The sequence below is a fragment of the Camelina sativa genome, chromosome 20 (genome assembly GCF_030686135.1).
Source record: "Camelina sativa cultivar CO46 ecotype springtype chromosome 20, ASM3068613v1".
Lineage (NCBI taxonomy): Eukaryota > Viridiplantae > Streptophyta > Magnoliopsida > Brassicales > Brassicaceae > Camelina > Camelina sativa.
Genome location: NC_141899.1, coordinates 33,048,931 through 33,061,214, shown reverse-complemented (window position 1 = coordinate 33,061,214; position 12,284 = coordinate 33,048,931). Strand labels below are relative to the sequence as shown.

The window sequence follows — 12,284 nt, the reverse complement described above, 5'->3', positions numbered from 1 at the left end:
AAGGTGGACGGAACTCCTGGTCGCATTGCCGACCCTCCAAAAAGGTCGCAGAAAAGGAAGGATGGCCCTGAACAAGAGCCGCCTGTCCCACTGAAGAAGTCAAAACCGGTCGACTTCAGCTGGGATTTTGCTCATTCATCTGGAGCTCGTCCTTTTCCATCTGACTCGCAGTCTTGTGCCGAGTTGTTTCGGAAGATCCATTATGGCGAAGGTCGTCTCCCTTCTGTTGAAAGGATGAAAGAGGCCGACGCTGTCACCGAAGTTGCTCAAGCGTCTTTTGAGGTTCGTCGGTTAAATTAATTCGCTTCGCAGATCTTCCTTGAATGTATTTTAATCTTTCTTTTTTTAACAGTTTATTGCGTGTATTAATCGTATGGCCACCCGCTATGAACGTCGTGTTCGAGACATGGAACGTTCGGGGGCGTCAAATGAGAGGATTGAGCGCCTTGAGGCTCAATTGGGGGAGGCAGTTCGGTCCAACCAGAGGCTTAGCGACCTTGTGGCCAAACTCGAACATCACCGGAGTGGGCTTATCAAAGAGCGGGATTCTCTCTCGACGAAGCTTAAGGAGTCCGAAGCTTCCTGCAATGGTATGAAGCTCACCCTTAGCTCGGAGACGAGAAGGCTCAGGGATTGGCGTGATGAATATGGGCACCATGAGCGAATCAATGCCTTTCACGAGGTGGCCGGTCGCGTGCAGAGGCTCCTATCGAAGCACAAAAGCCACGCCGAAGCGGTTGAAGCGTCGCGGGAGAAATTCCTCGAATACAACCAAGCTGTTGGGAACGTTCAAATGCTTGAAACGCTCGTCGCCGAGGGTCGAATTTCTTTGCTTGATGAGGAGCTTAAGGGCCAGGTTGTGGCCGTGATGAATCAGCTGAAGGGCGAGGTTGGAGAGTTTGATCTGCCAGATATCTCCGAGGCTGATTTTGACTTGTCTCAGATTTTCGCCGGGCCTCTCCCCCCAATTCCGACTTGGATCGCTTCCCCAATCAGCGGGAATACGGAGGGTCATACTGATGAGGGTGGGGATGAAGGGTCGGAGAGTGGGGAGATCGAGGGTGAAGAACTGGACGAGCAGGAGCAGGTTGACGATCGTCCTTCAGACGGAGTTGAGGCGCAAGTCACAGACCAACCTTCTAATGGAGTCGAGGAGCAGGTTCCGGACTGTTCTGCCAAAGGGTTACCTCGTCCTTCCACTCCTGGGCGCGAGTCTCCGGTTGCTGGCCTAGTCTCGTGAGCAGTGTTGTCGCCGTGTTGAGGGGTTGGCTCCGTCGTACTATCTTTCTTTTGCCGTGTTTTGGGGTCGGCTCCCTCGTACTTTATGCGCCGTGTATAGGGGTCGGCTCCCTTGAAAACTTTATTCGTCCTTTTGGGGGCATTAATTGAGGGTCTCATTTAATGCCTTAATTTTCGAAGCGTTGCTTATTGGATTCATTGAATGCCTTTTCCGTTTGGGAACTTGCGCCTGTTAGGACTTGTGCTCCCCGTCCTATAAATAACCTTTGTGTTTCCCTTCAATCCTGTCTTGGTGAGTTTGTTGTTTTTGTAGGAAGAAGAGAGTTGCTCTGATGCTGGTGACGACAAGATCGGCGTGGTTGCGCAGGGCGCGGGAACAGCTTGGCGTTAGATCCGACGAGGTGATTCAATCAGAACTTAACTACTATAACGCTCGCATTCAACGATTAAGGGCTTACATCATTGCCACCCGTCGTTCGTTCGAACGTTACTACGACTTCTGTCGTGTTGACGGGGTTGTGGAATGTCTTGAACCGCTGATCGACGAAGGGTTTTTCTTCCCGAAGTGGCGATGGAATCGTTTGGTGGAAGAACGCACCCGGCGCGAAGATTTATGTGCGGAAGTGGTAATTCCCGCACTGGAGCAGGGCGACCTTGATACCCTTGGTCGGAGGCCGTTTGAGGAACGAGAGGAGATCGAAGCCTGTCGTGATCGTATCGACGTGCTTCGCCGCTACGTGACGCAGTTGGAGAGCACAAACCACTATTTTAGCGAAAGTAGTCGCGTCGAAAGAATTTGTGCGTACCTCGAGGACATGGTTGGGCGAGGCATGGCTGTTCCGATGGATCTGCTGAAGGATGTGAAAGAATCATGCCGCTATTGGCAGACAGCAATTGGCGGGTTGGAATTTAACGAGCCTTCCAATGCTGATCTAGGAATTGAATGACTTGTTTTCCGTTGTTGTAGTTCTTTCCTCTCCTTTTATTTTTCGTTTGTGCCGTAATGGGGTCGGCGCCCACATCAGACTTGCATCCTCCCCTTTAAATAAATCAAATTTCGTACTCCTGAGAGTTCTAATTTTTACTTGACCCCAATATTTTTTAAATGTCGCTTTTTTTTTTTTTTTTTAAAAGTGCGACTCGTGATGGTCGGCTTATCTCTTTTATGCGAGTTAGACTCGGCTTAATATAACCGGGGGCGACCGTTAATAGTCGGCTTATCCTTTAGTGCGAGTTGCGACTCGGCTTAATATACCCAGGGGCGACCGTTAACAGTCGGCTTACCCTTTTGTGCGAGTTGCGACTCGGCTTAGAATAATACGTCGGAACGTCGGGTCATTACCGGGCCAGGGTAATGACTAAAATAATTCGCAAACGATGATTCATTCTTTTGAAAAAGAAATTTTATATTATTGGCGGCTGTGTCCCGTAGAATGGGACTGCCTACGTACCCTCCGATCAGGAGGGATCAAGCCGTTCGTAGTGCACATTTACATGTTTATTTAAACTATAGAAAGGACGAGCTGGATATAGCCGAGCTCGCCTGGTGATTTTCAGTAGTAGTAGCGCTTGAGATGCATCGAATTCCAAGATCTCGGCACTGGTTTGCCGCCCATTGTTAAGAGTTCGTACACGCCGGGATGGACGACCTTAGACACTATATACGGTCCTTCCCAATTAGCCCCCATTTTTCCGGCGTCCGGTTCGGCGGTATTTTCAAAGACCTTACGAAGGACGAGATCGCCTTCGTCGAAATGCCGATTGTGGACTTTCTTGTTGTAGTACTTGGCTGCGGCGAGCTGATAGTTCTGGATTCGTAGGAGTGCTTTGTCTCGTTCTTCTTCTAACTCATCGAGTCTATCCAAGAGCATCTGACTGTTGAGCGCGGTATTTTGAACGAGCATTGTTCGCCGGAGGCTCGAACTGCCGACCTCAGCTGGTGCCATCGCTTCCATCCCGTAGGCTAAGGAAAATGGGGTTTGGTTAGTGGACGTCTTGGGGGTTGTTCGGTAGGACCAAAGTACTCCATCAAGTTCGTCGGCCCAGGCACCCTTCTTGGCGTCTAGTCTTTTCTTAAGTCCATCGAGTATGGTTTTGTTGGTAGCTTCGGCCTGGCCGTTGCCTTGTGGGTATCGCGGCGTCGACTTGCTTAGTTTGATCCGCCATTTTGCACAAAAATTTTCGAATTACAGGGAGATGAACTGTGATCCGTTGTCAGTGACTATTTCATATGGGAGACCGTGGCGACAGATTACGTATTTCCAGACGAAGAGTTGGACGTCCCTAGCTTTGATATTTGCGTAAGACTCGGCCTCGACCCATTTGGTGAAATAATCGGTTAGGACGAGTATATATCGCTTTTGTCTGGAAGTTGGTAGTGGGCCAATGATGTCCATCGCCCAGCGCATGAAAGGGTAAGGAGCTATTCCGGCTCGTAGGAGTTCAGTCGGCTGATGAATAATGGGGGCGTGTCGCTGGCATTTTTCACACTTGGCGACGAACTTTTCGCAGTCAGATATCATAGTTGGCCAGTAATGGCCGTGCTTCTTGATTCGTAGTGCTAAGGCTCGGCCACCTGAGTGATTTCCCCCAGCTCCTTCATGTGTCTCCATCATCACGCGTTCAGTGTCGTCGCCGTGTATATAAAGCAAAAGGGCTCCTGACACCGTCCATCGGCACGTCGCCGTCAGCTAGGTATGCTCGGATTTCAACTCGCCAATCTGTCGCGTCGCTGCCGGACGCAGGTTCGCACCCTCGGTGCATCCTCATCGTTCGATAGGTGGTTCTGATTTCATTGGCCTGATGGAGTGCGAGACAAGTCTCGGCATGCGTTTCACCTATGCTCGGCGTATCAATGCTTTCTACCGGGATGATTCGTCGCAGATCAGGGTCCGATGTCGAAGCGAGTGCTGCCAAAGCATCGGCCGGAGCGTTGTCCCCTCTGGGAATTTTGACGAGCTCGAATTCGTCAAAACGTTTTGACAGAATCTTGACGACACCGAGGTAGGCTGCCATGGGCTCGCTTTTAGTGTCGTACTCGCTGCTGAACTGGTTGGTGACAAGCTGAGAATCGCAAAAAGCTCGTATCCGTTTGATCTGCATTCCGTTAGCGAGCTTAAGCCCGGCGATGAGTGCTTCGTACTCGGCGACGTTGTTGGTTGCTTGGAACCGGAGACGGAAGGATTGCTCCAAAATTTCTCCGGTCGGCGAAGTTAGTCGAATCCCTATCCCTGACCCAAGATGAGAGGATGCCCCGTCCACATGTAGGGTCCACCGGTCATCTGACGGGTCAATGGGTGTTGGTTTGGCTTCCCCGAACGGTAGTTCAATCAGAAAGTCAGCGAGTACTTGGGACTTTGCAGCTGGACGAGTTCGATACTCAATGTCGTACTCGCAAAGTTTGATTGCCCATTTTGTTAGTCGGCCCGATTGACTCGGGCTGTGCAGTATAGATCGTAAAGGTTGGTTGGATAGGACAGCGACAGTGTGCGACTGGAAATACGGTCGGAGCTTTCTTGCGGACGTGACGACCGTCAGGGCAACCTTCTCGACTGTCGGGTAACGAGTTTCCGCGTCGTCGAGTGATTTGCTTATATAAAAGATGGGTCGTTGCTCTCCTCAATCGTCTTTAACGAGTACACCGCTGACGGCCGACTCTGAGACCGCAGATATAAAGAAATAAGATTTCGCCGAGCTCCGGTTTTGCTAAGATCGGTGGGGTCGATAAATAGTTCTTTAGCTCGTTGAACGCGCTGTGACAGGCCTCGGTCCATTCGAACTTGCCCTTTGTTTTGAGAAGCTGGTAAAATGGTAGACACTTGTCGGTTAATCTGGATATAAAACGATTTAGAGCAGCGATCCGTCCAGTTAATCGTTGTACTTCTCTGGCGTTCTTTGGTTGTGGTAGATCAATGATCGCCTTAATTTGCTTCGGGTTCACCTCGATGCCTCGTCTGGTTACCAAGTACCCAAGGAATTCGCCGGATTTGACTGCAAATGTGCATTTGGCCGGGTTAAGCTTCATCCCATACTTATTAAGGGTATCGAAGCATTGTCGCAGATGAGTGATATGATCCTTTGCGTGCTGCGACTTGACGAGCATATCGTCGATGTAGACCTCCATAGTCCGGCCGAGTTGCTCGGCAAACATCTTATTGACTATTCGTTGATACGTTGCTCCCGCATTTTTTAGGCCGAAAGGCATGACCTTGTAGCAGTACGTCCCTCTATCTGTGATAAATGATGTTTTTTCCTGGTCGTCCTTGTGCATTAGAATCTGGTTGTAACCAGAGAAGGCGTCCATGAAGGTTAACAGCTCGTTGCCTGCAGTCGCTTCGACGAGCTGATCGATTCTTGGCAATGGGAAACTATCTTTTGGGCAAGCCTTATTAAGGTCGGTAAAATCGACGCAAATTCGCCACTTTCCATTCTTCTTTTTGACGACCACCGGATTAGCTAGCCACTCTGGATATTTTACTTCCACGATTGACCCGGCGCCGAGGAGTTTGTCAACTTCGTCGTTTACTGCTTGTGATCATTCGGGGCCTAACTTGCGCCGTTTCTGTTTGACCGGCTTATGCGTTGGGTCGGCATTGAGCTCATGGGTCGTGACACTTGGGTCGATTCCTTTCATGTCAGCCATGCTCCATGCGAACGTTGAGATGTTGGTTTTGAGGAAGAGTATCAACTCGTTCCTCATGGTGGGTGTTATCTCTGTGCCGATATTTACGCATCGTTTCTTGTCGTTCTCGTCTAGGCTCACCTCCTCGACCGTGGCAACGCCCTGTTGGACGGCAGTCGGCTTTCCGTCTGTCGGTGACGTGCTACTGTCGCCGACCCGTTGCTTTGATTGCTATAAATTCTTTCCGGTGCGAAGCTTGTGCTCGATCAGGAAACAGGCCCGTGCGATTTGCTGATTGCCACGCAGTGTGTATATTCCTTTCGAAGTTGGGAACTTAACGCACTGATGATATGTTGACGGGACGGCTTTCATCTTGTGGAGCCATGGGGTTCCGAGGATGATGTTGTAGATCGTTGGCTTGTCGATGATCGCGAACCGGAAGTATCTGGCTATCCCCCCAACGAAGATTGGTAAGGTGATGGTGCCGACGGACATAAGATGATCCCCGTCGAAGCCCGTTAAAGAGTGACATTCTGGCATAATGTCCCGTTCGCCGACTTCCATTTTGGCCAACACGTCTCTGAAGATGACGTTGACTGAGCTTCCAGTGTCGATCAATATTCTCGTCACCTCACTTTCTCCGATCAAGAGTTCGACGACCAATGGATCGTTATGCGGTAAGTCCAAACCTTCTAGATCTTTTCCGTCGAAGGTGATTGGCATGCCTTCAGCCTCGAACCTTGTCGGCCAAGATTTCGTCATTTCAGCTTTCTTAGTATAATCTCTGATCGCTCTGACCGAATCGTTGCATCCGGCTAGCCCGCCCATTATCATGTTTATTCGTCGTATCGTCGGAGGGCGTTGGTCGGGCTTGCGGTCTGTATGCAGTCGTTTTTCGTTACCGCTGTCTTCGCGCCGTTCGGTGAGTAGGTTCTGAATTTCCATTTCGTCTTCGCTTTGGTCGGCTAGTACCTTTGAATCCTTGACGAATTTTCGAGCGATATATTCGGTGCGCTTGGCGTCACTTCGTCCAGGTCGGGTTGTCTTGCTTCTGTCGGGCTCGACGACTATTGGCCCTTTCTTGTATCGCTCCATCAAGACGTTCTGGAGGTAGTGACACTCGTCAGTTGCGTGGGTGGTACTCTGATGGTAGTCGCAGTACGGGGTTGCACTATTTTCACCTCCCTCTTTCCGTATGTACTTGTTTTCGCCGATCGCAAAGGTTCGGCGAGTTCGATCTTGGTTTTTGATGAAATGTTGTCGAGGCTCGACGTAGTCAACCTTTGGAGCCGCGGCTACTGGCTGTTTGGGTATCGCACTTGCCTCCGAAGAATGCTTCTTAGCATTGATAGCTTTCTCTTCCTCGAGCCCAATGTGTTTTGCAGCTCGGAGTAATGCCTCGGCTACGGTCTCGATGTGCGTTAAAGACAGCTCTTCCTTGAACCGAGATTCATACCAGAGCGCATTTCGAAGTGCGACAATTGCGGCAGCGTCCGGAATTGAAATGTTGACGTAAACTTCCTTGAATCGCCCTATAAAGGACCGAAGCGATTCTCCCTTGTGCTGAGTTAAGGCGTATAAGTCGGCATGGGAATTCTTATCCTCGAACAAAACAGAAAACTGCTTCAAAAATTCGGTTATCAATTCCCTGATACTATCAATTGATCCGGGTGGGCGTCTCGAGAACCAGCTCAATGCGGTTCCTGTTAGATGCTCGGCGAAAACTTGACAACCTCCAGCGTCGTATTCCGCCGGGCTGAACTGTAAAGGGCCGAGGGCTACGCCAAAGGTGAGTAAGAAATCTCGCGGGTCGACCGTTCCGTCATAGTGACCCAACCGTGGCTTGACTGCCCGTCTGACCGTCGTCGTAGCGAGTCTTCGAGAGAACGGAGTTCGCTGTGTTGCTTCGAGCATAAGTCCGACTTGGGGTGCCTTATCCGTTGCTTTTTGAATCATTGCGGCCATTTCTTTCATTTGCTCTTTGATTTCTTTTAGCTCGGCGTCCTTCGTTAGATCGGTTATGTCGTTATTTCGCTCGATAGGGTGCTGGGCAAGATTACGTCCTAACCCGCTGGTTTGCACATACGGCCCTGGCGTTGTTCTTACCGAGGTGAAGTTCACTGGGTTGAGCCGAGCGTTGTTGAGATGGTTGATTTCATCTTGCGAGTTAAACTGTGCCGCAGTGAGTGCATCCAAACGGTTATTTGTTCGCTCTTCCTGCTGGTCAAGGCGTGTTAAGATTCCTCGGAACAGCTTGTCGATGCTAGAGACGGGCTGGTTGTCGAGCAAAGAAAGTTGTGTCGGCGCCTGTGGTGCCTCTACGGTCGCAGGGGTCGTCAAATTTGTAGCTATGACGAAGGTCTCCGGACTTTCTACTGTCACGGTCTTTCTTGGAGCGTCCGGCGTGGGAAGGACTGTCTGCTCCGCTTGATCCGTTGCCGGGGTGATCGTTCCCCCCGACGAGCTTGCTTCTTTGCTTCTTTCCTTGTCAATTACTGTCATCTCGTCCAGTCGGTGTAGGTCCGTTCTTCAATTCTTTAGAAAACTTTGACTTGGCTCCCCCCTACCTGGCGCGCCAAATTGTTGATGTCCCTTTCGGTCACAATTAGTATGTTTAGTTCGGTCAAAGAGGGTCGAAGTTCTCTTCTATTATATTGATGTCGAAACACAAAAGACGGGCTACAACGCGACTTAAACGGGTTACAAAAATAGACGAGGATGATAGACGAGCTGATATCTCGTCGATTCTCCGAGCTATGAGCTTAGAACCGTTGTCTTTTGCTTGGACGAGCAAGGCTCTTGTACTTGTTGTACGAATTCTCCTGCTTTTTCTCCGATCCCTTTTCTAAAGGCCGTACGCCCGTATTTATAGGAAATCGTGTCGGTTCGTCTAGGAAAAATACTATAATACCCTTTTCTCTCGAAAGGGATATTTATGAGTTTTTTCCTGGGCCGGACCCTTTTGTTGGGGTTAGATCTACCCCTAACATTAAGGTATTCATTATTCACAACATTCAATTACGTTTAAACATTGAGAGGTTAAAAGCACAACTTGTACATATATATTCTCTGCCGGAAAAAAAATAATCTGAAATATTCTCTGATTGAGGATTACCTGTCGGCTAACTCTAATTCTTGTTATATCTTATTCTCACCTCCCAAAGTGCAACAGGATAATATATAAAGAAGAAAATTATATTTTCCACTAGAAATATTAGAATTCTGTTATGAGAGTTGTCATTTGCAACACAAAAACGGCCAGAAGAGCTTTCCCCAAGAAAACAGAAGCCATATGATGAAACTCAATCTGCCAATCAAGTCCCTAGCTACTTTTTCGCACCCAATAGGCCAATTGTAATACGTCGATACCCTCGATTATAATTATTATTTTTTTCTATTTTTTTCTTATTCTTTTCTCTCAATTTATTCGACCAAATTGGAACTTGCAATATTCTTTTTACTTTAATCTACTCTGAAACACATATATATCACAACTAAAACGAATTTGAAAAAATATACTCTCTGATAGTTTCATGTTTTAAAAGTTTTTTAAGTCCTTAAAAGATTGATTATGTAAATATTTTTAACAATTATCCTACCATATTAATTGAGAAGTATAATATTAAAAGTGTAAACATTTACATTGGAATGCCAATAGAAAATAGTATAAGAAAAATAGAGGATCATTAAAGATAATTAAGACAATTTAACTAGGGTAGATAAAAAAATAGTGTATTAAAAATAAGATAATTAGAAATTTCCATTCGGTTAAACAACTAAGAATCGTACAGATATTATCCAGTTTTATACAGATTTTTTTGGAAATAATCTCTGAACAAATAATATTGTCGAAACAAAAAAATCTCTAAACAAATAATATGATTGTAAGTAGACTGGATGAATTGCTAATAATAAAAATAATAAAAAAAATATTTCAAATTTAATTCAAAGAAAACGTCAGCCCACGATTTAACGTAGGTTAGTACCTAGTTATGAGTAATAATAATCAATAGGGTATATTTTAGGCAAAGAAACTGAAATGTTTCAATGACTCTATAATTATTTTATTTTGTTAATTTTTCAGTAGAGAAAAAGTAACAAAAGTAGATTTAAAAAAAAAAGAGAAATAGAAACGCTCCAAGGCACGGTAATGAAGACTCCTTTTCTAACCATGCCTTCCGGCGCCGGTGAGACCTATGATCGTCAGCGTCGGGCGGTGACAAATCTTTCTAATCTTTCTCGAATCTTCTTAAGCTTTGCTCTTCTAGTTTGTTCTAGTTCCACTTCCCTTTCCCTTAAAAATCCAACTGAAACTTTGAAAGGAGTTTGCTTCTCAAAGGTCCCTCTACACGACGGAAGGGTATTTTGTTGCCCTACAAGCACCAATCTGAATAAGATCTTGTGTGCGACCCGCTCTTGAACCCGACAGTAACAACTCCTCACCAGTCCAGCTGCTCCTTATCGCATACATCTGGGCAAGGTCCTACTGCTTCACCATTTGGCTCAAGATCTGGACTAGCACCGATATCATCTTTGTTCCCTTCCCACTGGATCTCGTTAATGGCGGGAATTTTTCTTGGACCATCAGATGTGCCCCTTCCAGTGAGAATACCGACGGCACACAGTGAGCTCAACAGCTGGCGGATGGTCCTTCTAGGTATTTCACCGTCGAATGTCATTCCGACCGTACAGAACGGCGGCGACCCCTTTTCTCATCACTCAACAACAACAACCCTAGACTTTGCCAAGATGGGCTTCAATTACCCTCTTGGTCCATCTACCTCCCTATGGCCCATATCCATGTTTAAACCCTTAAAAGTCCTGTTTAGTTTATCTAAGAAACGTGCTTGCGTGATAGTGGAGAGAGTCTCCCATTCGGTGATAGGAGCATTGTTTTTAGAGAAGACTAGATTATTCAACTCTCGAAACTTTATGTATATTGGATTTTACTTGTCACCGGATGGAACCTTTTTGATATATTCTTGTGGAGTCGTAATTTTCTCGACCATGGGACGTGATGCGCAGGAAGTTTCCCTGTTATATGGTCCTGTATCAAGTCTAAATCTTCCAAGATCCGCTGTTGATAGGTTTATACCCTGGTTAGTGATGCAAGTTTTGTAACCTTCCTGGCTCCTACCCGACATTGGAACTCTAGCTGTAGAACTCCTCTACCTAGGTCTGGTTGTAGTAGATTAACATCAAGACCAATTTCTCTAGTTCCGGTCTCAGCTTGGTCAAGTCAAGGTTTCCTCGGTAGAGGAACTGTGATGTCTTTGGAATTGCTTGATATATATGTTTGTCGAGGCCGGTTGATTAAGGTTCCTTGGAAGTATGCTATGTGTAATGCTAAATCTGAACATGTACCACCAGTTTGGTTGCATCTGTTGCTTATCCACATTGATCCCTTTGATCACATACCACCACTAGATCGCAAGCTTGGGTTTGATTTCATACCTCAGGACCAAACAGGCTACAAGATTTGTGTGGAATTCCTTAACCTCCATGGTCATGAGCTTCATGTGAGGGAGATGGTTTGATACCCATCACACAAGAATCCCGATTGTAGCAGCCTCTAGAAATAAGAGGTTTGATCCTAAAAGCTGGAAGGACTCTGTCCCTATTCTCTTGAGCCCTCTAAAGTTGGCGAGAAGCGCCTTAAGTGTTCCCCCTGTGGAGCACCCTTCTTCAAGCTCGATTGCGTTATCCGCTAGAGCCACTTGTGACCACTCGCTGGTCAAGGATCTCGTGAAACTCAGCTTCAAAGACGAATCCGTGGCCCCAACAGATTTTTCAACTATTGCTAAGCTTGGTAAAATTGGAAAACTCATGGAGCTCTTACCCTTATCTTCCCTTGATTATCTTGTATCTTGTTATTGTGTACTTTGCTGTATGAACTCACCTCTTTTGAGGATTTAAGTTTAATGGAAGATGTTTGACAACAAAAAAAGTATATTTTAAAAATATGATTTTACTTTTTTTTACCAGAAAAATGAATCATCACACATACATGAGATGATCATAAATAAAGAGAAATAAACCATCAGAAAAATATATAATTAATTAATCATAAATTTTTTATATTAATATGGATAATCCTAAACATTAAACTATAAGAGACATATAGAGTATTAAGATAGACGAGTAAAATAGTTTAATACTTTACAAGAAGGAGATCTTAAAATAAATATAACATCATTATTATCTATGACAGTGTAGTAATCTCACCATCTAACGTATCTGTAAGTCTTCTTTCTTTAACATTTTGTAATCCTACCAATTTTTAATCCTGTAAAGCTTTTTGAACCAAACCCAACTTGGAAGAATCCCTTCCCTGCTAAACCGTACAACACCTAAGAATTTCTCTCCCCCACCTGTTTTACTCCGCTACGCTCAACTATAGATAAGAGAATCCCATACCATCAGA

General features: G+C 46.2%; 2 protein-coding genes across 2 annotated transcripts; both read right to left on the bottom strand.

Annotated features, from left to right (window-relative positions):
* Positions 1–2,792: 2,792 nt before the first annotated feature.
* LOC147919774 (uncharacterized) lies at positions 2,793–3,185 on the bottom strand. The gene has a single exon (XM_087504102.1). It carries the CDS (start codon positions 3,183–3,185, stop codon positions 2,793–2,795), a length of 393 nt encoding a protein of 130 aa, XP_087360228.1.
* A 2,906-nt stretch (positions 3,186–6,091) lies between these two features.
* On the bottom strand, positions 6,092–8,362 carry LOC147919773 (uncharacterized). The gene has a single exon (XM_087504101.1). The coding sequence runs from the start codon at positions 8,360–8,362 to the stop codon at positions 6,092–6,094; it is 2,271 nt and encodes a 756-aa protein (XP_087360227.1).
* Positions 8,363–12,284: the final 3,922 nt, after the last annotated feature.

Bases quoted from the DNA above. Each gene is read 5' to 3' on its own strand.
- LOC147919773 (XM_087504101.1), bottom strand. From the start codon at position 8,362: ATGACAGTAATTGACAAGGAAAGAAGCAAAGAAGCAAGCTCGTCGGGG.
- LOC147919774 (XM_087504102.1), bottom strand. From the start codon at position 3,185: ATGGCACCAGCTGAGGTCGGCAGTTCGAGCCTCCGGCGAACAATGCTC.